We start from the raw sequence: 27,323 nt of genomic DNA, 5'->3' as shown, positions 1-27,323 counted from the left end.
AGACTTTTAACCTTGTTCCTTAAATCTTCCATGCCTGAAACCACAGGTAATGACTATGCTTTTCAGCTGTTTAGCTGGTGAAGCCTATAGGGTCATGGTTAAAGCGAAGGAACAAGGAGTTAGAAGGATCCACTTCTATTGCTAGTTTATCTATGACCTTGGCTGGTCATCCAGCATTGCTGCCTCAGTTTACCCATCTACAAGTGAAGACTCTGATAGCTAATAGCTTCAGAAGGCTGCTGCTCATAGACAAAGCTAAGCAATACTCTATGCAGAAACAGCATCCCAGCAGGAGGTAGCCTGAAGATTTACAAAGTGGCTCAGGCTTAGCATCTCCCACCATCCCAGAGAAGGTGGCAGGTGAAGGCCCTGAACATGCTGGGCTATAGCTTGTTAGGCATCTCTAGAGTTCCTCTGTCTCCCTGGAAATCCAAGGTGGAGCAACAGCTCTAAGTAAGCACAAAGGCAAGGCTTCAAGTTTCAGAAGGACACATTACTGCTTCTGTGCCAGTGAACTAGACCTTGCCTGTGCCTACTCCCTAGCCCCAGAACTGCTGTAGCTGCTGCTATACTTTTAAATACTTTGAGCTCCAGCACGACATGGCTGCATCTAAGCTGACCTTAGGGAACAGTGTCCCCTAAAATCACTCCCTGTGCTGCAGCTGGACCAAAGCCCATGTCCAAGATGGACTTAGTTTACTAGAATACATTGTACTCTTGCATGGTTTAATTTGTTTGATCTCCTTTAAGGGGGTCTCTCCTTCCACCTGCGTGGGTGTGTGAGGGGAAGTGACTGAAGCGTACAAGTATAAGGCACAGGTACGTTCAGTATCTGCCTGTAACCGGGATCTCCTAGGAGCTGCCAGGTTTTTCTCCCCTCACAGAAAGAAATTAATTCTTGCTCTACTTGACATAGAGCATCTCTTTAAACCCCTCCTTTTGTAATTTTCCCCCCGGCATAGACATTTCACTGATCCAGAGGAAATAGTCTGAATTATTATATTCATGATGGTACAAGTCCTGGTGATACTAAATGATAAATTTTATTTATTTTCCAATAAAATGGAATACAGTTAAGGTTCCTCCTCTTTTCTCTTTCCTTTACTCCCAGGAATTCAGGATATTTAATTGATGTGAAAGAGACCAAGTTAAGTTTCCCACTTAAGGGTATGAGATCTAGCCTCCAGGACTGCATGTAAGGTCCTTAAAGCTATATTGAATTCCACCAGCAACACCACAATCATCCATAGAACAGAGGCAAAAAAGTGGAACCTCAGTCTGAAAAAGTTGCAGGAGTCACAGAAGTAGAGGACATCTTTCACATACAAGCATCTTCTCTCAACACAATATGTTAAAAATCTACATGGAAATAAAGCTAAAGTAGCAGCCCAACAGTCACTAGAAGTTCACTGTTGAGGAATTAAAATGTGTTCTGCCTAAGGGATAGAGTTGTTTTCCATGCTAAAGAGTTACAGGAAAGGGAACTAGGGTTTAGTCCCAGACAATGAAATTAATTCTTCCAGCCCCAAGAGCTCTCCCTTTTCCAGGTTAGCATGTCATTGAAATTCTTTACTAACATGCAAAGCGGAACATGGCTACTAAAGAAACCACCACCACCAAAACATAGTTTTCTACTGCATTCACAGTTTTCTCGTACAAGAAATTGGTACATGAAATTATACTTCATGAATGACTAGTCATAAAGCTGAAAGGGCAGCAGGTAAGTGCTCAAATACTAAAGAGAAAGTGGATGAAGAATATTATATGATCTTCTACAGAAATTAATTAATTGAAACAGATTTTTCTCTATCTCAAGGTTTTCCTGAGATTCTAAACCTGGCAATTTGGTTAAACTACTAGTCCTTCATTCTCAGTTTACTGATGAGATGACTACACTATCCTGCTGCTCCCAGAATCAGCTGCTGCACACTACAAGTGGATATTTTGCCTTTTAAACAAGTGCTCCCAGCCATTAAAAAACAAACCAACCCACACTTTGCATTGAGCCAGAGGGAAACAGCCCAGACTACCCATACGCTCTCCCTGCCCAAAGACAGCGGAGAGCAGTGCAGTGAAAGAGGCTGAAGGCAGGAGAAAAGATGAGCGAGGGGCACCACATCATGGGTGAGACGGCAGGACCCCACCAGCTGCTTTCCTGAGCAGCTCTTCATGCTCAGAGCTGGGCCCTTGCCTCCACTCAGGGTGAATTGCTGAGGGGGGCAAACCAGGTGTGATCACAGAGTCAGAGCGCTTGAAATTTCAGAAGCCAGAGAAAAGAGGGACTTTTGCCCCACAGCCATCCTAACCCTTTTATTACAGAAGAATAATGCAGGGCAGAGCAGGCAGTTACATGTAAAGGGTTTTATACAAGTTAACTCCTCTGATGCCATCAGCCAGGCAGTTGGTGCTGCTGGAGGGAGGAGTTGCTGCTATCAACAGCATGAGGACAGGCTCTGGGCTTTGTGCTGTACCTCAGAGACCAGAGGCTGTTCTGGTGCAGCTGGAAATAGGTGATGCTGCTTCGTTTAGCAGAAGGCACACCAATGGAAAGGAGGAAGCCTGGTAGGTGGAGTGTCAGCCCAGGATTCAGGAGACTTGTACAGCTTCCCTCTCCAGGGCAGGCTGTCCACCTGAACTCAGGAGAATGACAACTTCTCTGCCCACCCTATAAACAGGGTGCAGCAGCGTGTCACTCGCCAGCAGCAGCAGCAATACCTAGACAAGCACCCTGAAGATGGCAAGGAGGCCAAATTCCCTCTTGGTGGGGAGAGTAAGTCCCTTGGAGAGAATACGCCCCAGTGGTTAAAGGATCACTGGAAGAAGGCAAGCCCTGGCTCTGAGAGCACCAGAACTCACCCCCACCCCCAAAGCAGAGGGGAGCCTGGGGCTGCTCGCCCACACACACCGCTTTGAAATTCTACACTGAGGGGCACCACGTAGGTGCCAAGAGGTTTTATGGTTACACATTTGGGCTGCACATAGGTGTGCTTGGCCGGGAGGGGGTGGGGGGAGAAAGCCTCCTGCAAAAGGGCTTCAGCCAGTTCCTTAGGAGAGCTGCTTATCTGGTAGCTGCCACAGCTCCACGTCCCCTCTGCCTAGGGATGCCAGGGGCCATCCCTCAAGCTCTGCATGGCAGTAGCTTAAAAAAAAAAAAAAAAACCAAACAACAACCCCAAAACCAAACACCACCAAAAAAAACCCCGAACCAAAACACCTCACCCCCTCCCCCCCAAAAAACAAACACCACCAAACTCTACACAACAAAAAACCCCACAACATATACACACCTCAGCTTCTAAGGAGCCAGGATCTGACCGACTTTTACTGCCCAACTTATTTGCCATACAGCCACAAATGCTGTTATTACATTTAATGGATGGGAAACGCAGCTGCAAAGAGAAGTCCCAGCTCCCAGTAAAGCAGCTTGGCTTTAATGAGTGACAGAAACTAGGTCCATCTGAACCCTCTTCCCTGATCAAGCCCCTGACTTTTTGCTTCTTTACATAGCAACAGGAGCCTAGGCTTGCTCTCTTATGACTACACCAAGTACTATATGGAGACCAATTCAGCTTAGTTACACTTTAAAGCGCTTCTTTCAAAGCGCATGCCTGCCTGGGATTTGGGAATCTAGCTAACACTGTGTTTAGGTGTTTCTGGACTCTCATGCACAAGCAAGAGTGGAAATTTTATGGCAGTGACTAGCTGAAGACTCAAACTTATGGCAGAAGCCAAAACTTGAACCAAAGCTTCCCAAATCATTAGATCATTGTCAGAACATATTTTCCTCTGGATAGAGGTGCATAGCATTTGCTCTTTTACTCAAGACATTGAGATAAAAAAAAAGCACTATATACCAAAAAAGAAAGTTAATGGGGCCAGAAAATTTAAATGTCAGTTTTCTTAATTCTTCAGTATAAATAGTAAGTTGTTGCTGCTTTAAATCACCAAAGCAGTACAAAGCTTTCAAATACTAGCCAAGTCATTGAATATAGACTGTAGTTAAAATGAGAACTCTGCATTTCTGTCAGTGACCAGAGATGAGGCTAGTTGTAGCACTGACTTACTGCCATTTATTTGAAATGGAAATAACTGTCTGCAGTACACTTCTGTTATTGTTCCTATTTTCCTATAAAAACAAATCACACCAGACTTCTCTTTCTGCTTAGACTTTTATCATTCACCTGTTGAAATTGCAGAAGACGTTAAGCATAAACAAAGAAGATTGATCTGCTTTCAACTTGTGTTAACAGGGATATAAAAATAACATCCCAAATACAGGGGGAAAAGCATGTGGTCATAAAATATCCACTTAAAAGGCAAAGAGGTGTTGATACAACACTTGAAGAGGATTTTTTGTTGTTGTTTTTTGTTTTTATATATATATAACCAGGAAGACAGTTCCTGAATTTTAGTATAAACAGACACCTCTGAGGTGGAGAGACTATTACTGTCATGTCTTTAAAAGGTTTTACTGATATTCAAATGGATTTGTGTATATCTCACATGCTGTTGGAAAAGCTGACAAGCAGCTTTATATAAATCCTAGTCCAATTATGAAAGGGAATCTCCTTGAGTTTTCCCACATATCAGAAAGGTGAAGGACCATCTTATCTATTAACACTTCCCATTTTACAAAATGACAGTAAGCAGAGCTTTTAGAAGAGCTGAAGAGTAGAGCCACAGTTTACCTGGGCATCAGCTTGCTCTTCAACAACTCTTAAATCCCCATGAACACATAAAGAATCTCAAGATATTGACTGATCTTATGAAAAAAAATAAAGGTGCCTTAGACAAGGTTGTAAATACCAGATTTCTATTCCCAAGTGGTGTTGTCCTCAAGTCCTGGTTTGAGGAAAGGAATCAGAAACCCAGAAAGCCACAACTGAGACTGAGTTAACAGCACTGGAGTAGGCTGCCCAACCTCATGCTTGATTCTCACAGCAGTCCCTAGTTGCTATGTTTTTCCTCCAGACAGCTGGAAGAGGGGAGAAGGTGGCTCAGGCTATGCCAGGCAGCCTATGCTGTGCTGGTAGAGCTCTGTCATGGCAGATGACGATTGCCACTCATCTATCTGGAGAACACACTGCGTAACAGTCATTTCTTGGGAGACAGTCAGCATGATGTAAGACATACAGAGAAGTCACCATACCACTTAAAGCGCCCATACTCATGTTCTGTTAGGTGCCAAACTCTGGCAGCGTATTATATGTGGGTCCTGTGATTTCTCAGTAGCTTGTTACCACATACTGAGGAATAGCTATACTTTCCCCTACATTAATCCAGTGGGTAAAGCACTAAGCACAAAGTTAACTGACTTATAAGCCTGACAGCAGACTTGACATGTTCTGCATTTTCCTTCTATTCCCATGCTGACGTATTTACATCTCATTCCTCAGTATCACAGCTCCGTGGCTTTAGTCTTCACCTACCACAAGAGTAACAGAATAAGACTTCTTTAGCACAGTAGCCACCTCTGTTGGAAAACAGTCTTGATGCACAGCTAGGGACTTGACATGTCCGTCATCATGAAGCCCACGCAGATTTTTTTTTCCAGGAAAGGCAGCAAAAACACATCTACTGCAGATATGCTTAACAGGCAACTGGAAGACAGACAAGACTTACAGAAGCGAGCTTGTAGTTACAGCACAAACTCTTTAGTGGGATCTCTGTACAGGTATTGTAGCAACAGAGCTACAGCCTTTTAGACACCATGCTTTTTCACAAAGTGCAAATAGATTCACAAAATAGTTCCTTGCTCGTTAGCCTTCACTGAAATTCCCTGTAGTATAATCCTATTTAGTATCAAGTTAAAAAAGCAGACACCTGTTATTGTACCTTTAGCCCTAAGGGATAATGATTCATGCTAAGCAATAGCTTTCCCTGGAAGAGGAAAACACAACATTGAATCTGAACTATTTTCACATCACTGTTGGGATGCCAAGAAAAAAAAATCAAGAATTTTTCCTCCTATTAAAAAAAAAAAAAAAAAGACAGGATAATCTGACAAGAGCTCCTAAGCATCATGTTCTCTAGTAAGGAAGAATCCTTAACACTTCATGGATAGAGTCCATGTATTATCATTACTACTAGTACAAGTCTTCACTAAAAGCTTTTTTTCCATTTAGGCTGACAGCTTACTCAGCTAACCTGTGAGCAATTTCCCCCCACCTAGGGAAGGCAACTTGACATTGCAGAACCACAACACTCCTGCAACATGCACAGTTTACAGCTTTTCTGTCAATAGCCGCTACAGGATCAAGTATGTTCATCCCCAACTTGCTTTGAAAAAACCACTTTCTCTTACTGACATTAAGCTCCCTGCAATCCTGTGTTCATACTGAGGCTTTAAAAAGCTCAAAGTGATTTACAATTGACTTCACACCTGTTGCCACCTTCCTCCCCCTATCCCAGAACAGATGCTTCCAACTGTGAAGTGACTAGACACAAGTTTTGGACACATTAGCTGAGCAGACTAGGTCAGATGCGAGTCACACAAAAGACTAAGAGTTCGACATTGTAGAGGAACGCAAGAGAGCATCACACTAATTTAAAGACAAAGATACATTCATGCTGGTTAGCTGACCCTCTTCTCAGTAGACACCATCAATATATTTTCCCAGTAGATACTTTCAAGATGTCTTTATTTTTAAGTCTGGGCAGGAAGTGCTTGCTTAGGCCACCTAACTGCAACTTCATAAAACTAAGTAGTTCTCGTTTAGTCTCTGTCAAAAGTCAGTGTATTCACCTACAGGGAGAAGAGAGGCATACAGAAGTCAGTTATGTTACAACAGCAGTATATTTGGTATTTCAGTAGTGTAATTTAAGATTGACACCAACCTCTGCTAGTTGTTTTCCTTCCTAAGAAGCACTGCTCCAGACGACACTTGCCCATGCGGACGTGGTTCTGCACCACGGTCTAATGAGACATTTCAGCTTTTAGCTTTCTGTACGGCACACGCTAGGACTAGGAGTCTGTTACCTGACACAGATTGTGACAGCATGTGCTGAGCAAAGATTCAGGAGTGACTTGAGAAGTGCCTGTTTTCTTACCAAGTCTGTGTTTCCCAGGATTGCATCTCCTTCGACAAAGAAAGCCTGAAGGCTCTTGCATAGTGCTGCAGATCACCACACTGCAGTGGAAATACAGCTACAAGACAAAAATATAAATATTATGTGTAGGGGAGTCTTATTTGGCAAACATCTGATATGTGTACTGACCCCAAAGGAAATGAACTGAAAACTGCTAAGTGGCTAGTCTTTATTTACTACTGTTATAGTGTTATGACTTCAAGGAGGTGGCCAATAGCCCCAGGCAGCACCTGGCCAGCTGAGACCTTACACAGCATTTGCTGCACGCACCGCTCCAAGCTCATATATTGGGACTGCTGACAGCACAGAGACATCTCACCTGCTCTTGTAACAGAGTTGTGCCTTGTACAAAGGTGAACATCTTCACTTCAAATCTCTTTAGGTGCTGAGGAGATTTTACTCTGAGGCTATAACTAACTTCGTGGAAGACAGTTCTGTAGGAGTCTTTGCTGTTTTCACACCTTTTTGTGGAAGAAAAAAAGTGAAAGAAATTGTATTTAATCTAAACCTTCATCACTTCAACCAGATCTTTAAGCAAAGCAAGGAGGTAAAAATCAGAGGAGCTTCCCTCTGCATTTTCCTCAGGCCACAGCGATATGGGTAGAGCCTCCCCCATTCATGATCCTTGCCTTTGGCTACAGTCAGGGTTGCTTCTTGTTGTTTCTTTCCAGCTGGAAGCTGTTAGCTAGAAGTACCTTCTGGCCACCCCTGACAAGCTGCCACTAGAAGGCAAAGCCACTGTGCTGACACCGGCAGGCACTCCACAGCCTAGCAGCAATTGCCCATCAGGACAAAACAACACATCCAAGCTGACTTGTGTCCTCTTCCCCTTTCCTCCCACCTAAGGTAAGGGGCTTTGTGCTGAACAGTTCCCGAGTACAACAGGGAAGCCCTCCTTACCCATTTATAAGGATGGGCCACTGTGGAATGCTATCCTGGCTTTGGGAGTTCGTAGCCCAACAGTCATCCAGGTTTAGTTCCAGTCTCACATCTTTAGGCTGGAGCAGTTCAACTTCAAAATACAGTGCCTCCCTCAGATATTTTACTACAGGATATTCCAATTCCTGATAGGGCTCTGAATAGGATTTCTCTAGAAGAGAGTATTAATGTTAGAGTTTCCTTTTTACAGAGTAAGTATTCCCAAGCTTTCCACTTTGCTCTTCCTTCCACCATTTACTGTGGCACAGTAATACTAAAATCTGGGAGAACGTATGAATGTCAACAAGTGGCGATACAATAGCAGAAAAGTGAGAACTGGCAATGAAAGCAAAGATCTGAACTGTATTCCTTGGCTCTGAGGATCCAGAAGCAAGACTTCTGCAAAAACCCAGTGGAGTAAGATGCTCATTCAAAACTGCCTCTGTAAAGGTATTGGTGGGATGGAGTAGAAAAAAGTCATCAGGGCCATTCCGGTCAGTGTGAGGGTTTGGTTCAGGCTTCAGTTAGCCCTTTCTGCTAGTGTAGTTAACATTTTATGGCAGTATTGCATGCGACTTCCTTCTCTGACACAAGTTACGATTATTTCAGTCACTGCTAATTCTGCTTAGCAACACTTAGAGTTGATAGGAGAGAGAAGCTGACATCACATCCACTACACAAAACTTTTAGCATACCCAGACCAAGCAGGAAAATCACACATGTCAGTGATGCTGCCTGATCCACTACAGATACTTGACCATTTATGTTGCATTCTGGAACGGAAAACCTCTGCTAGAAATCTTAAAGACCTTAAAGAGGTTTCCACTTCATCCTTGGAGATATTAAAAAGTCATCTGGACATGGTCCTGGGCAACCTGTTCTGGGTGGTCCTCCTTGAGCAGAGTGGATGGACAAGACGACCTGCAGAGGTCCCTTCCAACCTCAACTGTTCAGTGATTCTATAGAGTCTAATCATAAATGTTACCTTTGAAAAGCTTCAACGAAAGAGCAAGAGAGCCAAACCCTGGCTTAATACTGGGTGGTGGGTTCTTCTTAGATTCGTATTGGACATCAACTGTCTGCTTGATTGCATACCAGCATACAAATTTCAGTCTGAGGGAAGAGGTTTAGCATTAGATTTTTAAGAAACCAAAATACCTTGGACAGCCTTCTTTTATGGAATGACACTTACTGGTATACTGGTGTATCGTTGCCAGGTCTGAAATAGAGTACATCATTTTCGTATGCCATAGTTGTGCTATTGAACTGAAAGATACACATCATTACAAACAGGACAGTTACATGAGAGTTTACTTTGGTTTTGCCACAATATCCACATCCCTTCGACTGGCAGATTGCACTGAGCAGAGTACACTTAGGAATGGCCAGAAATTACCAGCCAACAGCCCTATGCCTACTGAACTAAAGCTGACAGCTATGCCACAGTCAAGAAGAAACAGTTTATTAGCTAACAATACCTTGAATATGACATAAACCCCCAGAAACAGAGGGCACTGGGCCTGAGAAAAAGAGATCAGTTGTTTTGTTAACAGAATCAGTGTATAGCATGAGATGCAACACCTGCAGAAGCAAGCTGCGTTTGTGGTGACCTGAATTTGAGCATGATTTGATCCTTTGTTATTTTGGGTTTTTTTCTATTTATGCAGTACATAGGTGGCAGGAACAGGACCCACTCTGGTCTTGGTCATTAGCAACACCTAACCAGCTTCTGCAAGGCATAAGAGCGTGTCTCAACGGCAAACTCATATTCAAGTTCATTACTAAACAATTCAGGTATCAAACTGAAAGCTAGTTTCAGAAAGCACCTCTGACCTTGAAAACCGTTTTTACCAAATAAGAACTTCTGCCCAACTGAATTTAGTATCCTCAGAAAAGGAGTATAGATTTACCACTTGACAAAAAGTCAGCTGTGACCTTTTTGCAGCTTCTGCCTAGCTCTGAACCTCTGCCAGCTCTAGTAATAACCCTACCCCAATACAGAGTAAACTTCACACGACTAAGCCCTTACCTTTCTACTTGTTCCGCAAGTGTTCACATTGAACTTAAAGGTTGCAGTCTTCTCTGTCACTAGACTGGGTTTGCACCGTCTGTCCCTCAAGACAAGCAGGCTGGTGTCCAGGTCTGCAACTCCTACCAATTTTACTGCAGTAATAACCACAGTGCCATTGGGCAGGCACTCTGAAAGAAAAATACATTTTCATACAAATCAGGACTCAGACTCCTTTATTTTGTAGCCTAGCACAACAAAGAGGTTCTGATGGATTTGCTAGCAAGTTTTTTGGCACCTCACAAAGATTAAGTTTTGAGCAAGACTCTCCAGCACTAACACCTGATTTTCTTCAAGCTAACTGCTACTAGACTATACACTACATGGAAAACCTGATGATTTCACCTACCCTTCTCCTCCTAGGAACTCTCACACTCTCTCAAAAGGATTTTTCTAGCCAAGATATTCAGTACATTCAATACTGATGAATAACTTTAAAAATGACTAACTTATATGTTGATCCTCCCCTCACCCCACCAAAAAAAGCCCCATTCAACCCCTAAACCAACCACAAAAGCCCATTAAAAAAGCTTCATGATTTTGGAGGTGTGAGGGGTAGTAGAGTTTCTCGCCTGCTTCTCCCTCTCCTGTACTAGACAGGATAGTCACTCCAATCTGTTATTTGACTTGCCTTGTAGAATCTTACTTTGTAGGAAATCTGACAGGCAAATAGAGTATCACACAAATATAAACTCTAGAAACATTTCAGACAACTGCATGGGCTTGTGTGATTTAGTTATGCAACTCAAAGACCATTAACAACTAATCCCCAACATGTTATTACGTATTAGCTCTGAAGGTGAAAATCTGCAGGAAATTGAGAAGTCCCTCCTATTAGCCAAGGTAATGCCATCCTTCAAGGTCAAGTGAAGTGAAGCCTTTATTCCAGAGGTATGAAAGTCCTAGAGATGACAATCACAGGTTAAACAAGACAATAAAAACACACTGTTCAACTACAGTATTCAAAAACCAAGAGGAAGGGTTATCACAAGCCAAAGGTAATGGTAATTGATCAAAGTCAAATCCACAGGAGATTTTTTATCTAGAAGATCATGCAGTGAGCTTTTTTAGTTTTGCAATAGAGTGCAGTACAAACTCTATTGCACGTACAGTTGCCGTTAAAGATAGCTCAGCCTTAAAGTGCTTGCAGAATGCTTTTTTTCTTGCCTACTTCTGCCAAAATTAACCAAGGGAAATTAAAGTGTTCTTCCGAGGGTAGAAAAATAGTCCTCCATTAATCCTTCAAAGCCTATCTCAAAGGTAAATTTTATTTCACCTTCAAGGACGTAGTGTATCATGTTTGTATCTCACAGCTAGAGCATGCCTTTTAATCGCTACATGCTAGCATCCTTACCTCATAGTTCACATGGGAAGAAAGGAAAGGGACAGAGATTGCCAAGTGAGTGCCATTGTCCCTCAGGCTGTAGTTGTACTTCTGCACAGCTTCTGGGGTCATGTGCCAGTCTGAGATGAAGGGTAGCCAGTTTTGGTCCACATTCCCATGAGCGATAATGAGATGAAAGTTCCTCCCATCACAAAATCCTCTCGCACTGGGCAGTACTGTAATACAGTCAAGAGTCAGCCAGCATGCTAGCTGCCATCAGTTTAGTAGGGCTGTTTAGGACTGACAGTATCCCTGGCTGAAATTAGCCCAGTTAACAGCTGAGTTCATAGCTAGGTTAGTTACAGCCAGGTTGGTACAGCACTGCCCAAGTTCCACCAGTTTACCTGCATCTTTAACAGCAGACACTATTATGACTGGGACAGTGAAGGTCTCACTTGTTGGGTGGGTTATGAAGGCAAGTGTGACATTCAGGGTGTATGCTCTCATGTCAGCTCTCGTGTACTAGGAAAATCATATTTAAAAGTGAAAAATCACCAAGCAATATCATCATTTCTATACCATGGTATGCTGCAGTTTCTTAGTACGCACCTCTTTCTTAATGCTTGGTGCATCAAGTGGGGCTTGTATTATGTAGGCTTTACTTCCATTAGCATATCTGATCTCATATGTTAGATATCCATGCTGAACAGCTTCAGGTACAGCAACAGCTGCCCCCTCAATGGTTAAGTTCACAAGCTCCACATCTGGGAGGAACATTCCCACTGTCACATTCATTAGCCTTGCACTCAGATTTGAGTCTGAAAAAGAACGCAGTAACACTGAGCTCTTAACAGTACCAAAACCCTCAGTAAATTCAACATTAGGCTACTTACTGTTGGTTATAGCAAGTTCTACTTGTTCAAATGGTGTTTCTATTTCCTTGATGATAGTATGTTTGGTTAGTCCCCATTTGTTATCTTCCCACTGATGTTCCAAGAACAGGTTGATGGTGTATTTTGCCCCATGCTGCCCACTGCTCACAGAAGTCTAGAATTTCAAATCAACACCCTTTAGTATAACATGATTGTACGTTAAAGTTGTACTGTAACATCTCAAGGTCAGCTAGAGCTACAGCTCCAAACAATTGTCCTTCTCAGCTCAGGAATCATGACTCTTAAGTGGCACTTGCTGTATCCCTACGAGTTTAGATTACCTCAGAGCACTTCCTTTGGAAAATTGTCCCCCACTCCCAAGTTTCAAAGCAGCAGGGGACTATTTCACCAGTGAAAGGGCTTCTCCTGCAACTTCCTTTGAAGTTCAGTTATTACATTTGCCTGGGATTTAGTTCTCTCCAGGCAACTACATTTAGATGTATAGTCTCAGCCCATCCCAGTATCATATGGTCTGGTGGACAAATGGGTTGTTCCCATTCTCTTAAGTGATCTGTGTAAAATACACCAGAACCCATGCATGCTTTACAGTCCAGTTCGGACTGTCTCCAAGGAGTATGACATCAGGACTAAAAGGCAAAAGCTCTGTGTTAACCTGAGGAAGGAAACAAATCAATAGTTCTGTGTAGGATCCTGTCCATCTGTGCTTCTAAGAAAAGGAATTCTTTAAAGTGGTGCTTACAAGAGCTACCTTTGGTCAGGGCTTTTGGAATTTTTGATATACCTTTTCTTCCCCCTTACCCCCATCCCTTATTTGAAAGGAACAGGGTGAAGAATTATTCCTCCCCAGAAAAAAAAAAAAAGAACAGAAAGTCTGTTGTCTGGCACCTTACTTAAGTCACTAACCTTGTAATAGCCACCTTCTGCACCTATTGGTATCTTCATTGTAATTGCATTTAAGTCATTCGATAACACATAATTCCTGGAAGCCATTTCTTTGGTAGAGAGTTTGCGTAGATCCACACCAGCTTCAACGAGCACATCCTTAAAGCTAGTTGCTCCAGTAGAGAGTGGTTGAATATATTTTGGAACAGTCCAGATGATTGTTTTGTTAGTGTAGTCCACACCATCTTAGGGACAAGATATGAAAGCTGTCAGCTCATTACTCCAGTCGCAAGTCAGTCCCTGTACATGTAAGCATTGGAGTAAGGTACCGCATTTCTCACCTACAGGACATGCCACAGCAGTATCCACCATCAGGATCATCCCTCGCTGTTTGTAAAACATACTTGATCTCACTGCAGAAAAGGTAATTCCCTGATCCTGTAGGAAGAGATATGGTTAGACCTACACAGCCTGGCTGCTTGTTGAGCTGGAACAAGCATACCAACCTCGACCAGCTGAATTTGCTCAGCAGCGTATGGTATTCGCAGCAGAACCCTGGTGTCTGTGGTGTTGAGTCCATAGCCTGCACTCCAAGCATCGCTCACAAGCAGAGCCCTTTTTTCTTCTGGCTGATGAAACACTATTTGCCATATTGAGGCTTTTCCTGCTTTTGCCTACCCGAAGAAATTCATCAACACTTTAAACATGCTATTCAAAGTAACAGATTTACTGTATTAAATGATTTATTGTATTGAACTGCCCAGCAGTTTTGTTGTCTTATTCTAAATATTGCTAGTGGAATACCCCTCCAGCTTCCCCCCTCATACATACAGAGCTTTCCGTATTAAAAGCATCAGAGACTAACTGTACTGCTGCATTGCAAATACAGGGTCCAAGAAAAACGCTGATCCACAGTTCACTCCCGGGACCTGGGGTCTTAGATACAGTTTTTGTTGTACAGTCTCTTGACTGGGAAGACTCAATTTCTAGGCTATGTGAGAAATCAGCTTCCATTTCTTTCTTGAAGACATAGTCTACAGCTGTCTATTTCTAATGTATAAAATCCCTATACTAAACCCACTTGGTACAGAAGTTCTGCTCTTCTTACTTAAGTGCTTTTTGAAAGGACATTTTGTACTGTATGGACACAAAATAGAAGGATAGCTGTGCCAGAAGTAGCACTAGCTTTTAGTAGGAAGAAAATCTGTAGTTTTACCTCTGGAAAGGCAAGAGTCCAGTCCCCAGGTTCATCTTGAATGAAGTCTTTTGCAGTCTGCGGAACCTCCCTCCTGACAGAAACCTAAAGGAAAAAAGCCTCTGTAAGGGGTTTGCTGATGGCACTTGCTTCCATGTCTTCAACACCCTACAAGTCTTTTTCAAGGGAGACTAGCATTTCCTAGAGGAAGGTTTCCTCCTGCCAAGTAAAAAATTATGGCATAAGATGTCGTCATGCATGGTGCATTATCTATAGTCCACTTGATTTCAGCTTCTTTTTATTTTCTGCCTATCTTCCCATTTCTACTTCTGGTTAAGGCCAGTAATTTGTTCTTAATTCTCATGTCCTCTTGGAAGAGGAGTCCTTTTTCTCCCCTCTGCGTTTCTCCCCAGCAAATTCAGTAGGGAAACTTCCTTCAGAAAGTATACATTTCTGTTACCTCAAATAAGATTTGTTGAGACAACATTCAGTGAGTTCAATCCATTAGCTTAACCTTTTGAATACCATTTCACAACTTTATTGGCTATTAATGTTGACAAATAGGCTATATAAGCATAATATAAATGTATCACTAAACTCAGGATGCATGCTGTGCATTCACTAGTGAGCTGTTCATGGCGGGGCATTCAGATTCTCTTTCCAATACACATTCCTAGCATCTAATCAGCTTCAAAGAGGGCATCTTCCAGTACTTACCTCCTTACCTTACTTTAAGTACCTTCCCATAAGTACTTCCAGTACTTACCTCCATGTAGTTACTTTCACATACTAACTCTCTCGGACTCCATGGACCATAATAGCAACTTGCACTTTTCAGATGAGTTGTAGCATTTTTCATATCAGGAGTATGAGATGCTTTGATTTGTGTAGTTACTACAAACATATCTTTCTGCATGGACACAGGGAACACTTGCTTGTTAGACTGATTTTTCTCTAGTTAGGAACCACCTACCCTTGTGACCAAAAAGCAAATTACAAAACCCACCCACCAGCCTCTGCACAGGCCAGCAACTCCATACTGAAGCATTATTGCTTTCTACTTCATTAAGTACATAGGCTATATGCATATAGATGTATAGCTATGTAGCAATATAAATACTTTGGGGAGCAGCTTCAACCTTTTGCATAGGCCCAGCACTGGACAAAAAAAAAGCTCCCTAAAATATAGCTGGTCTTGTGCTTTATGACATAGTAGCAGTGAGCAAGCAACACAAGCAGCCAAAGCTTTTGAGCTTTTACCCTAACATGTCTCAGACACTAAATATTAGAGCAGAGTGCAACACAGCTGCCAGAGAGAATTCCCTATTCTTATGCAAGAGGGAAGAGTTGCCCTTCAAGGGCATATGTGACATGCTTCTTTGTGTGTTCATCTGTAGGCCATTCAAATGTCAATACCGTGGAATATTCTCAGACCTCTGGATACATTTGAGGAAAATTAAATCATTTGCCACTGACAGGTGTTCAAGACATTACAGCACCTCAATTAATACCTATCAATAACTTAGTAATCTTTCATGTAAAGGTCATATGCAACAGCACTATAGGCAAATGCCTATAATAGACTTACCTCTAAGTGAGAATGGCAGCTTAGTGCAGAAGCACGAAACTCAATCTTACTCCAATTGCTGTAAGTTACTGTATAGCCACACTGCGATGCCATGGTCTCATCTAGCTCCCAGGCTATGCCAGATTGATCTATGGGCAATTAGTGAAAAGCGGTATTAATGAGTATTAACTCCTGCTGTGCAAACTCCCTGAGCAACCTGCCTTTGCCCCAGGGTTCAGCTGACCCTGCTCCAATAGGGCCCAGCTACATGCCCTGGGCTCAGACATTAAGAGAATTGCAAAGTGGTGAGAGCGAGCTGTAACCAAGTCTACAGAAAGTAAGAAAGGTAAAATTACAGACAGGCTGGGACAGGGACACTAGCAGCTCAAGGACTGAAGATTAAAAAAAAAAAAAACCAACCAAAAAACAACACACCAACATGGAAAGAAATTAAATCCTAAAGGGGCAAAAACCCCAGTAAGAACAGACCAGTCAGTTATGTCCTAAGTGTCAAAGTTGTTGTTAGGCTGTCATCTGTCAATCCTGACATCAGGAGTCTGATCTGTGGCTGGCACAGGCCCATGATTCTGTCTGATGCCTGCTTGGCCAAAAGAGTCTCTTCAGGGGTCTTACCAGGATGACAAGCACACCAAAGCTTAACTTGGATTTTTTTAGGCTACAAAACCATCTTTGTAGTTTTGGGCTTTTTGGTTTTGTGTGTGCCCCCCCCCAAAAAAATTGCTTTATACTTTCAAGCTGTACCTATCCCAGTTGCAGAGTGTCTGTCTTTGTGTATGTATGAAGATACCTGAACAAAGAACATATTTTACACAAGTTTGACATTCTGGAAAGGTAGATGTTATGTTATGGATGTCATGGACTATATCTAGTTAGACTGCGAACTAGCATGAAGAGCTAGTTCAATGCCAAATTTACATTTTATGCATATAATCTTACACCTGATAATGTTTATAGCCCAAAATTTATCTCACTCTGCCCTTCCAGGGCATTCTGTAGTGCTTCTCACTTGAATGCACCGCTTGTTGACTACTAAGCCCATAGCCAGAGGGCCCAGCTAATTTTTCTTGGACTACATTAAGAATTTATACTCTTCCACCAGGTCCCTTAGCTGTAAGCAAAGAAGGTGGAAAGCCACTAGTGCAAAATCAGTAATGCAGTCCTAGCTTCAGCTAGTGACTTTTCAGAATACTATGTGCTGTTACTGGGGAACATTTTTACCAAGAGGGAAATCCACCAGCATCAACATGCCTAGAAAATACCACATGCATTTCAATTTGAGTCCAAAGATAGCAATATCAAGCCTAATCATGGCTAAGTTGTCACACAAGTCTACAGGAGAGATTATATAGCAATAAAGGTAGCGTTTGTCTTTACTTACAATGAGGTCCAACCTACCAAATTCTATGATAGAATAATCCAGGGAATTCTAGTATAGGAGAACCTCAGAGAAGTTTGAACATTTCACCAGGTGTAATTCCCTCTCCAATTTCTTCTATATGAACTTACCAACAACAGAAAAAGATAAGTATTTGTCCTTAAAGTATTCCACACTCAGTGTTATACGCAAAAGGTTCCCCAGGCACTCCGAACTCATGGGTCCTGTGTTGAACATATTAAAAGGCTAGTAAGTATGGGATTAAATGTAACATACAAACACAAATCTATTACTTCCCAGATTACTGTAGAAGGTCAGTGTTGTGACAGTCATATTCCAGCATCTCTGGTCAGGAGGTGTTAGAAGTTTTTTCATTTTGTTTTTTTTTTTTTTTTTGTTTTTTTTTTTTTTTTTTTAAACTAGCAATACTTCCAGAAGAAAAGCCAGCCCTGAAATTAGTATTCCAGTAGTAACTGTGTCTGATCAGCTGGCAATGCTACCTGCAACAGCCAGTCATGGAAACAGGATTTTGGAACAGGGTCAAAAAAGTACTAAATTGGCTGCCCAAATCTGAACAACTTAAATGGAACAAAACAGAACAGGAAAGTGTCATTCCCCCCACCCTCCTGAAAAGAGGAAAAAAGCAGCCCCTAAACCAAAAAAATCCAACCAACAAAACCCCACAAACAAACTGCAAAACCAAAAACCCCATACATACCTATTCACAAGAGAAGCCACAAGTCAAATCTGGGTGGGGAAGAGCCACACCAGCTACCCATCAGCATACCCCCTTCACCTGCCCAAGTACCAGTACAAGGAGCTAGCTGGCTCATGCTGGGAAAGGACCACAGGGGGGCAAAGATGGCTTGAGAAGCTCAGGTCCCAAGCTATCACCACAGCATAAACCAGGCTATGGCTGCCAGACCTCTGAAAGGCAGGAAGCAGGTATAAACTCTTCTAAATGTAGGACTAGAGACCAGAGAAGACTTTTCGTTTGACATATTTCTAATAAACTGGGATTTGTTATTTCAAACAGAAGTTTCTATGACATAGTGAGCTAATGCCAACTAGACTTTTTATAGTAATTGTGCATTTCAAGGGCTGAGAGGATTCTTTTTGCTAGAGTTCAGCACTATACCCTTAAATGCAACTCCCATGTCAGAGATGGTCATACTAGGAAACATCAGACAGATGCTGGTGAGCATGACCTTATTCTGCCCACAATCCAAGCTACCAGCTTGATTCAGTGCAGAAGCTATATAATTGCTCCAAGCTGGATAAAACCTCCTCCAGTATCTTTTTACTTTGATCTTTGGTAAGTGCTAACATATTTATACAGCACCTGCAGCAAGTAGGGCAGACAATCCTAGAACCAGCTCTCTATATATGCTGTTCCAGGACCAGCTCCATTTTGTAAGGAAGTTAAAGCAGACAGCAGTTTTGGTTAAGAAAACTGTTTCTTCTCAGGCAAAACACTGATATCTTTATAGCATTTAGAAGACCTTACATATTGTATGGTCAATAGCAATAACTAGGATCAAGATAACAAGAACAACAATAAAGTCCCTATTAGTTTATCAGTGCTTATTACCAGACTGAAGAAAGATAGAAACATTTGCTTAATATGATGGTACATAAAATAAAAGAATGGCCATGAGTAGTTACACCATGACTAGACACCTGTATGTTTGGAGTTTCTCAGAAAAAATGTGCAAGTACAGCTGCCACAAGAGCTTCAGACTCTTCTGAAACACACACACAGATATGACCTATGAAAAAGCCTGGAAATTGTTATGTGAAAACAGTTTACAGCAGTATTACCTGGTCTCTCTTGGGTCCATATTTCAGAGATTAATATTCCTATTAGTAACAGTCTGTAAGAGAAAACAAGAATTAGCAGCACCTTCAGCTATGACAACAGCTTACTAACGAGTTCCTGTGCTCAGAAAGTTCCAGCCTGGATATTAAACTAGTATTAAGTTTAGAGCTACAGGTCCAGACTTCAAAATTACAAAATGGGATTTTGTTAGTCACTGCTAGAAAGGTAAGGAAGCTAAAACAGAAAAGTTAATATATTTAATGCCTTGCATAAGACAATTTATGTTTAGCAGACATGAAGCTCTCACCTCTGCACCAGACTCAGTTCCATTGTGCATTTGCTCAGCCTCTGCCTGTAGCTCTTTTTCCTTTATAGTCACACACAAATAAAAATCTCCTTCATCAGCTTTGCATAGAACTCAAAACCTCTCCAACTTCTCAGAGTCTTGAGTTAAGTAGAAAGGCTTCCACCTTTATACTGATAAAACTAATTTTCAGCTGTTTACCCTCCTAACTAGGAACCTATAATTCATATCATCTGCTCGTTTGCTTTACTGATTAAATCTGCTCCTACTTAGGTCCCTCCATTTTGATGGTTGCTAGCTCCTAACTATTAGGTTGTCAGGGGACAGCAGGATAACCGGTGCTCTTCTGGTAAATCATGTGGCATCTCATTGTTTTGGAGTTAATTCTCTTCACCCTGTGTGGTGGGCTGACCCTGGCTGGGCACCAGGTGCCCATCAAAGCTGCTCTATCACTCCCCCCCTCAGCCGGACAGGGGAGAGAAAAATATAACAAAAGGCTCCTGGGTCGAGATAAGGACAGGGAGAGACCACTTGGCAATTACTGTCACAGGCAAAATAGACTTGACTCTGGGAAAATTAATTTAAATTATTATGAATCAAATCAGAGTAGTGTAATAAGAAGTAAACTCAGATCTCAAAAATACCTTCCTCCCACCCCTCCCTTCTTCCTGGCTCAACTTCATTCCCAATTTTCTCTACCTCCTCCACCTGAGTGGTGTAGGGGGACGGGGAATGGGGGTTGGGGTCAGTTCCTCACACGTTGTCTCTGCCGCTCCTTCCTCCTCAGGGGGAGGACTCCTCACTGGTCCCCTGCTCCAGTGTGGGATCCCTCCCATGGGAGACAGTCCTCCATGATCTTCTCCAACGTAGGTCCTTCCCACGGGCTGCAGTTCTTCACGAACTGCTCCAGCGTGGGTCCCTTCCACAGGTTGCAGTCCTTCAGGCACAGACTGCTCCAGCGTGGGTCCCCTGCGGGGTCACAAGTCCTGCCAGAAAACCTGCTCCGTGGGCTCCTCTCTCCACAGATCCACAGGTCCTGCCAGGAGCCTGCTCCAGCGTGGGCTTCCCACAGGGTCACAGCCTCCTTCGGGCACCCCTGCTGCGGCGTGGGGTCCTCCCCGGCTGCAGGTGGAGATCTGCTCCCCCGTGGACCTCCCTGGGCTGCAGGGGGACAGCCTGCCTCACCATGGTCTTCCCCACGGGCTGCAGGGGAATCTCTGCTCCGGCACCTGGAGCACCTCCTCCCCTCCTTCTGCACTGATCTGGGGGTCTGCAGGGCTGGTTCTCCCACATGTTCTCACTCCTCTCTCCGGCTGCAATTGCAGTTGCATGGGTTTTTCCCCCCTCTTAAACCTGTTCTTCCAGGGGCACTACCATCGTTGCTGATGGGCTCAGCCTTGGCCATCGGCGGGTCCATCTTGGAGCCGGCTGGCATTGGCTCTGTCAGACATGGGGGAAGCTTCTGGCAGCTTCTCACAGAAGCCACCCCTGTAGCTCCCCTGCTACCAAAATCTTGCCATGTAAACTCAATACACCCTGTCTCCTCTGTGGAGGATTTTGCATAGTCTTCCCTGGACAGCTGAAGTTTGCCAGAAGCAAATGTGTGAAATGCAGTTTTAAGGCAATTGGTGTAACAAAAAAGGGAAGGAACTGTTGACCTTTAAGGTAAGTGGTCAAAACTAACAGTAAAAGGGAACCTAGCTAGAGACTGATGGGTGTCACAAACTGAATGAAGAACTATCTCACCAGGTGACCTGTGGGACACTTAGACCAGAAGTGATACCCACATTTGGGGAAAATTAACCCCAAAACTGTGGAAGAGTGGACCTGACCACAAACAGGTTGGAGTAGTGGACCTTGACTTTGCTGTGTGCCAAAGGCAGAGAAGTTATACCTGTGGCCCTGGGTCTGGATCAGTGACGGGTTCCCACTGTCATCAGCATGGGTGCACTCTGGTCACCGTGGGTGATGCACAGGAGCGCAATGTCCGCGGGGCTGCGAGCTGAGCTGCTGATGGTCAGAAGGCGGCCAGGTCACTTGGTGTGCGAAGGGGTTGCTGTGGTATCCGTTCACGTTTGCTGTAAGTGTTGAGCACTGCTTGTGTACAGTTATAGCAATAGCATAAACAATAATAGCTGCAATGCTGTTTTATGTAAGAAAGGGTGCTAGACTTCAGTATTGCTTGTCTTGGTCATCGTTCAGTTCAGCTGTCAGTCACTCTGTGCAAATACATCCTCAGCTCTCTGAGGAGAGAGATTCCCCTGCAGCAATGATATTTCTCCTCCCTCGTGGCTAAAATATTGCTTTCATTTCCCCATTTTCTGTGTGTACATATGTATTTTCTAGCAGCTTTACCAGGATTTCAGGAATATCCACGCTGCACGTGTCAGCACGCCGTTCTTCTGTTTGCAACACCCTTGCCAAGAGGCAAGCTTGGCAGTGCTTCCTAACGAGCAGTCGAATTGCCTGCGTCCCTCTCCCTGTATTTCTTATCTCGCCTAACTTTATAGCGGGGATTCTTTTGTCCTAGGCTTATGCCTGTAACGCTGGGGGTTTGCTCCTTCCCTCGCCGATGCGGAGCTGCAGGAGCGGCGTTGCCGGAGGGTTTATGTGTAGGGAACTCGGCTGCCCTGGAGAGGGAGCCGGAGCTCTGCCTGCCGGGCTGCTCCTGCGGGCTCTTCCGAAACCCGGCACCCATTAATACAATACACAGGGCGGTTTAGGCAGAAGTATGTACTCGTGCTGCTTATCACGGGTAACCTTACTGCACCACTCCCACATCCTCAGAAAATGAGCTGAACGCAAACCCCGAAGTTTGCCCTGCTCCACGGTGTCGGATTTTATCCCAGAAACAAGTGTTATCTTGTTGTGCTGTTGTTTCCTTCTGAAATTCCCTACATGACAAATTTTTAACTTGACAGGGAGTTTTCCTGAGAAGCACTATCCACCAAGGGTACTATATAAATAATGGATTATAATAATAAATAAAACCATGATAAGGCAGTCAGGGCTTAAATATTGGATAGCACATCCCTGTTTATTACTTTTGGAGTGGAGACCGTTTGAATTATGGCTTTATTTCACTGTGCAGCGCATTTTTACAATATTACAAAAAGGTTATTACACTTTTCCAGAACTTGATTTTAGGTACCAGCAGGGAATTGCCTGAGATTTCCTCTAGCTCGCATCAACTCCACTTGACATTTAAAACAGATCTGCACTGCAGGCAAGCCCATCGCACCAACTATATGGTAAGTGTCAAGGTTGCTCATGCTTTTCCACCCCAAACAGATTCCAGCCATGTTTCCATTAATCCTTCAACTTGCCAATACTCACATGCAGGCTGAGGTTATGGGGCAAAGTGGCGTCCTGGAGGTGTCTTATTCACTTCTTGCAGTTTAAACAGGATCATGATAACTAGCGACCGTGTACTGGAATGGGAGGAGAATTGCAGTATTCCTGCTACAACTCAGCTTTATCACGGTGGTACTGAAAGCATTACCCATCCAGTTTACCCACACAGTCACTGTTTGTTTCCTTTTTTTCCTTTTTTTTACCAATCAACTGTAGATTAATTCCTAGACACTTTTATGTTTCTGGGTTGCCGTGGGTTTTTTTTTATTTTTTTTTTTAGTATGTAGCACATGTTGTCTTGAACCATAATTATGATTCTGGGCAACACAATAAGGCAAATACATCTGAGATTATTCATATTCAGTCAAATCTAAATTACCAGCTGACTTAACTAAAAAGCCAGAAGAAGTCTTGTCTGTCACAATTTTAATTTCTAAAGAATACTGAAATCAAAAAGGCTTTACTCAAACTCTACGGCCAAGATGACAGACAAAATTTTCCTTCTGGCCTTTCAGTCAATATCAGGGCAAGAAGAGGAAAAAAGGATGTAGTATTATGCACGCTTTTAGGGCTAATAAGTATGTGGAACCATGTGCTGGGATCAACATACCTTAATGTTACCAGCCTTTTAGCTGGTAACCGATAATTCTCCTGCAGCAAGCAGTGAGTGGGCAGTAGGGTCAGGTCATGTAGTGCTGTGACCCTTGGAGGAAGGAAAAAAGGAGGTGCGTACAGTCTAATACGGCTATCTGTTAAGTGTACCTTGAAAGCTCTTTTGGCTGCATGCAAAAATGCATGATAAATTAAAGTCAAATCATAGTTCCTCTAGGATTAGGTAATAGATAATTCTATGCTAATAGGAATAATAAAACCGAGAGAGATTTTGCAGTCTCACCCGTATAATGTGACCCTTGTAAAATGTCCACCAGGAAATGTATTACTCATTTCCTTCACAGGGTTGCAATGCAGAATAATAGACATTCAATCAACTACTCTGACTGTTTCTTCCTCCCCCCATGAATCTTTTCCTAGACAGTGTGTTTATGTGCTAGCCTAATTCAAATATTTTCCATGCAAATAAAAAAAAAACGGGGAGACAGAAAACACACAGGTCATCTGTAAGTGATATCTGCAAGAGCAGACACATTAGATAGAACGAGGCCATTAACTAAAACTCAGCAGCTTATGCTGGGCTGTCTCTGCTGCAAGATATGCTTCCCCTGGGGATACAAATGATTTCCTAAATCATCACTGACTTGATTCTCAGTTAGGCACAGTCCTGCTACGGGAGTACAGTAGAGCTAAGATCCCCAGAGAGTCAGGAAACTACCTCGCAGAGTTGTGGGTGGTTTTCCCTGGGCTCCTCCATATTCAGGGGCAGTAGGTATGATGATTGTCAGCTGACAATTCACAGATTAAACCAGGGACCAGCACATTTAAAAGGACAAATGTCCTGAGTTAAAGCTTTATAAGGCATGCTGTGGTAGTCCTTTCTTCTCTGAATAGGGTAGAGCAGGACATTTGAAACAAGCCTCCCCCCAAGAGTGTTGATCACGATCATGTTGTCTCGTGAAGCGCATCGTGTTTTGCCCACAGAGCATGCGTGAAGCCCTGCCTCCACCTCACCTTCTCCCCTCTCGTGCTTTCTGAGTGTCATCTCCTTCAATGTGGTAGCACACGGGCAGCGGATGCCCTCCCCTGAACCAGGACCATAACCTACGGAGTTATGTACGAGATCATCTATAATTGAGAATACCGTTCTCAAAGTTTGTCTGCACCAATAAAACTGAGCCAAATTAAGTGAGTTACACCAGGAAGTAATTTGGCCCTTGAATTCCAGTTAGGATTTGAGAATAGGAATTTATGTGTGGTGGAGAGCAGTTTGTGGAAATGTCTGGAACCAAACGCAAAGCAATTTAGATTACTGTGATAGCACAAAAGCGCTTTGTGTAGACAATTTAAGACATCTGCCCATGGTCCAGACATCTGTGTGCAATGAATACCATTTTTGAGCTAGCTCTTTATTTATCATTCAGTGATGTCCATTAATAATTGCTGCCCCTATACAACCCCGTCTTTGTCTATACGTAGTTATATATGGTTACTTGACAACTATAATAAACAAGGAAAGAATTACTTGTTCTTAAATTGAAAATACAATCTGTGATCTAGTTCTATTTCAAGTATAGACAAACACATTTTACTCTTCCCTCCCATTCTCTCTCTTTGTCTGTATTTGAAGATGCTATTGCACATTTATATCCTTCAAAGTAATGGACACATAAACTAGCTCCTGTCATGCAGATGGGTCACGCAGATATAATCCTTTTGTATTTTTAGCTCATCTTCAGTTTCAATCCTCCTGTGATGCTGAAGAACCTGAAACGCTCAGGCCGATGCTCAGAAGCCAGGATTCTTCTCTTCAGAGAGATTTCTTTTCTTTGGTCACTTCCAATACTTCTCTGGATTTATGCTCACTACTTCACTGATTTGGAATCCTATCTTTTCTCTATTTGTGTAAGGTCTTATCATTTACTTCTGTAATAAGTAAGTCTTTGGTGCTGTAAAAAGGAAGGAAATTTTCTTCGGCGCAAGACCACGCACCAGTACTAATTAGACTTTGTAACAACAGAGGTAGCAAGTGAAAATAGTGTGTAATCACCAGCAAATAAACAGATTTGTTCTGTCTGTTCAAGTAATTCCATGTGTTATTAGCAGTCAAAATGAAGCAATATAGAACCAAAAGAAGAGTAATCTTCCCAGAGTATCTTTATGAAATTTAACTTGTAAGTCTAACTGTAATTTACTTAAATACAGTTTTATGCTTATTTATTGAAGTCTCTAATGTTTAATGTTGCAGTCTGAATGAACAACAATCTGATCCTCTCTGATTTCAGTAAGCTTTAGATTAGGCTTTCAAAGTTTGGAGGATGAGGTTGTCTGTGTTCCCAGCACACTGTAAACAGTGAAAATCTTTTTTTTTATTGATTGATTTATTTTGAAATTTGGAAGTGTATTCAATTGCATCAGTGGTTATCCACATTGCTCTGCTGATAGAGCTCCATATTGCCTGTGGGGAAGAAGATAAGTTCAAATTCAGATGACACGTCTCCTCTCCCCAGAACTGGCAGCCATCCAGCATTAAGTTAAAGGTCTCTCAGCACTTTTCATGATGGTTAGGGGACAACTCTGGCTTTTTGCCAGATTTCCTTCTTCTGTGGAAACAGATTCTAATCATAAAGAGCCAAATGATGAATGACCTTTATGCAGGACCATGAAATATATAATATCCCCACCTTGTGCAATGGATTGTGTAAGGAACCAGTCAGTCTCTTGCATATGGAGACTACCCTATGAATAAGGCCAGAGAGGCAAAATGGGCTTAACCTCCAATTCGACTTCACAGCAGTCTGTGGAAATGACTATGCTAAAGAAAAGCCATGTTGGCTCTTCCAAACTCCCCTTCAGTGTTTTCCTCTCTTCACCTTGAGCAATGAGACAAAACAGGAATCATTGCACTGAATTAGAACATTATACTGAGATTGGGGCAGTCTGCTTCAGATTTTCTACGTCATCTTGGAAGTCTCATTAGATATCAGTATCTACATCCCCCATAAGACAGGGTTAATAATGTTTCACAGGCAAGATACAAAAAAAGTTTGTGAACTGCTCATACACTACAGAATATGTGTACCAAAAAGGCCATATAAGTATGGAAGATCATTTGTGTTCTACTGTAGCAGCATTATTTTAAATATAATCAATCTAGATTTACACTGCCTTTGGGTAACTATGGTGAAAATTGGCCCTAGATTAAGTATTTTACAGGAAAGAGAGAAGTTTGTGGCCTACGGAGATACTGCTCACATCTTTTCTGTGTTTCATATACTCCTATTGATTCCACAATAAATGTCACTGAACGTTCATCAGTTCCAGTCAGAAAAAATAGCATTATGTCCTGGTAATAAGTTTGACATTTGTTTTACTCCCAAATAAAGATAAAGAGCAGAAATAATGAAATACTTAGCAGAAGAGAAAGTTCAGAAGAACTGAACTTCAGTTTGGAAAGAATAATTCAGAAGAAATTCAGTTTGGAAGAATCTAGGGACTTCGCTTCAGATTGCTTTGATGCTGGGCTGAAATCTCTTGAGGTTCTGTGATATCATTTGGAGATTATAGACTAAATGTCTTTACAGTTGGACTCGATGATCTCAAAGGTCTTTTCCAACCTAAATGATTCTATGATCTCGCTGCTCTCCACAGTAGACCAAATTCCCCCGCCAGACTTGTCCATCTGCAACGCACTCTGGTGTCTCGATGGATAACAGTCTGTCCTACGTCCTGGAAGATGTTGCATGGCAAGAGACTCCAGACTGTGGAGAAGAACAGGAGATGTTCAGCAACAGAACCACAGCTTCCACAAGGTACTGTGGTAGCTGATGACAGTATGCCAATACCAATCATTTCGGAGTTGCATGGACACTTAGTAGTTTGGCAGCAAGTCATGGCAAATT

The 27,323-nt window shown here is 42.6% G+C and overlaps 1 protein-coding gene across 1 annotated transcript; it reads right to left on the bottom strand.

Moving 5' to 3' along the window:
• Window positions 1-6,842: 6,842 nt before the first annotated feature.
• LOC104310915 (uncharacterized) lies at window positions 6,843-19,481 on the bottom strand. The gene is made up of 21 exons (XM_069806586.1): window positions 19,459-19,481; window positions 19,154-19,206; window positions 17,464-17,556; window positions 15,958-16,085; window positions 15,136-15,279; window positions 14,391-14,474; window positions 13,681-13,848; window positions 13,516-13,612; window positions 13,196-13,419; window positions 12,293-12,446; window positions 12,009-12,217; window positions 11,804-11,921; window positions 11,430-11,635; window positions 10,860-10,977; window positions 10,037-10,206; window positions 9,200-9,273; window positions 8,993-9,120; window positions 7,990-8,179; window positions 7,409-7,550; window positions 7,051-7,147; window positions 6,843-6,916 (listed from the first exon to the last, which is right to left on the bottom strand). The coding sequence occupies exons 1-21, from the start codon at window positions 19,479-19,481 to the stop codon at window positions 6,843-6,845; spliced, it is 2,694 nt and encodes an 897-aa protein (XP_069662687.1).
• Window positions 19,482-27,323: the final 7,842 nt, after the last annotated feature.

The sequence above is a fragment of the Haliaeetus albicilla genome, chromosome 18, assembly GCF_947461875.1.
Source record: "Haliaeetus albicilla chromosome 18, bHalAlb1.1, whole genome shotgun sequence".
Classification (NCBI taxonomy): domain Eukaryota; kingdom Metazoa; phylum Chordata; class Aves; order Accipitriformes; family Accipitridae; genus Haliaeetus; species Haliaeetus albicilla.
The sequence above is the reverse complement of the archived record's forward strand: the minus strand, read 5'-3'. Positions and strand labels throughout refer to the sequence as shown.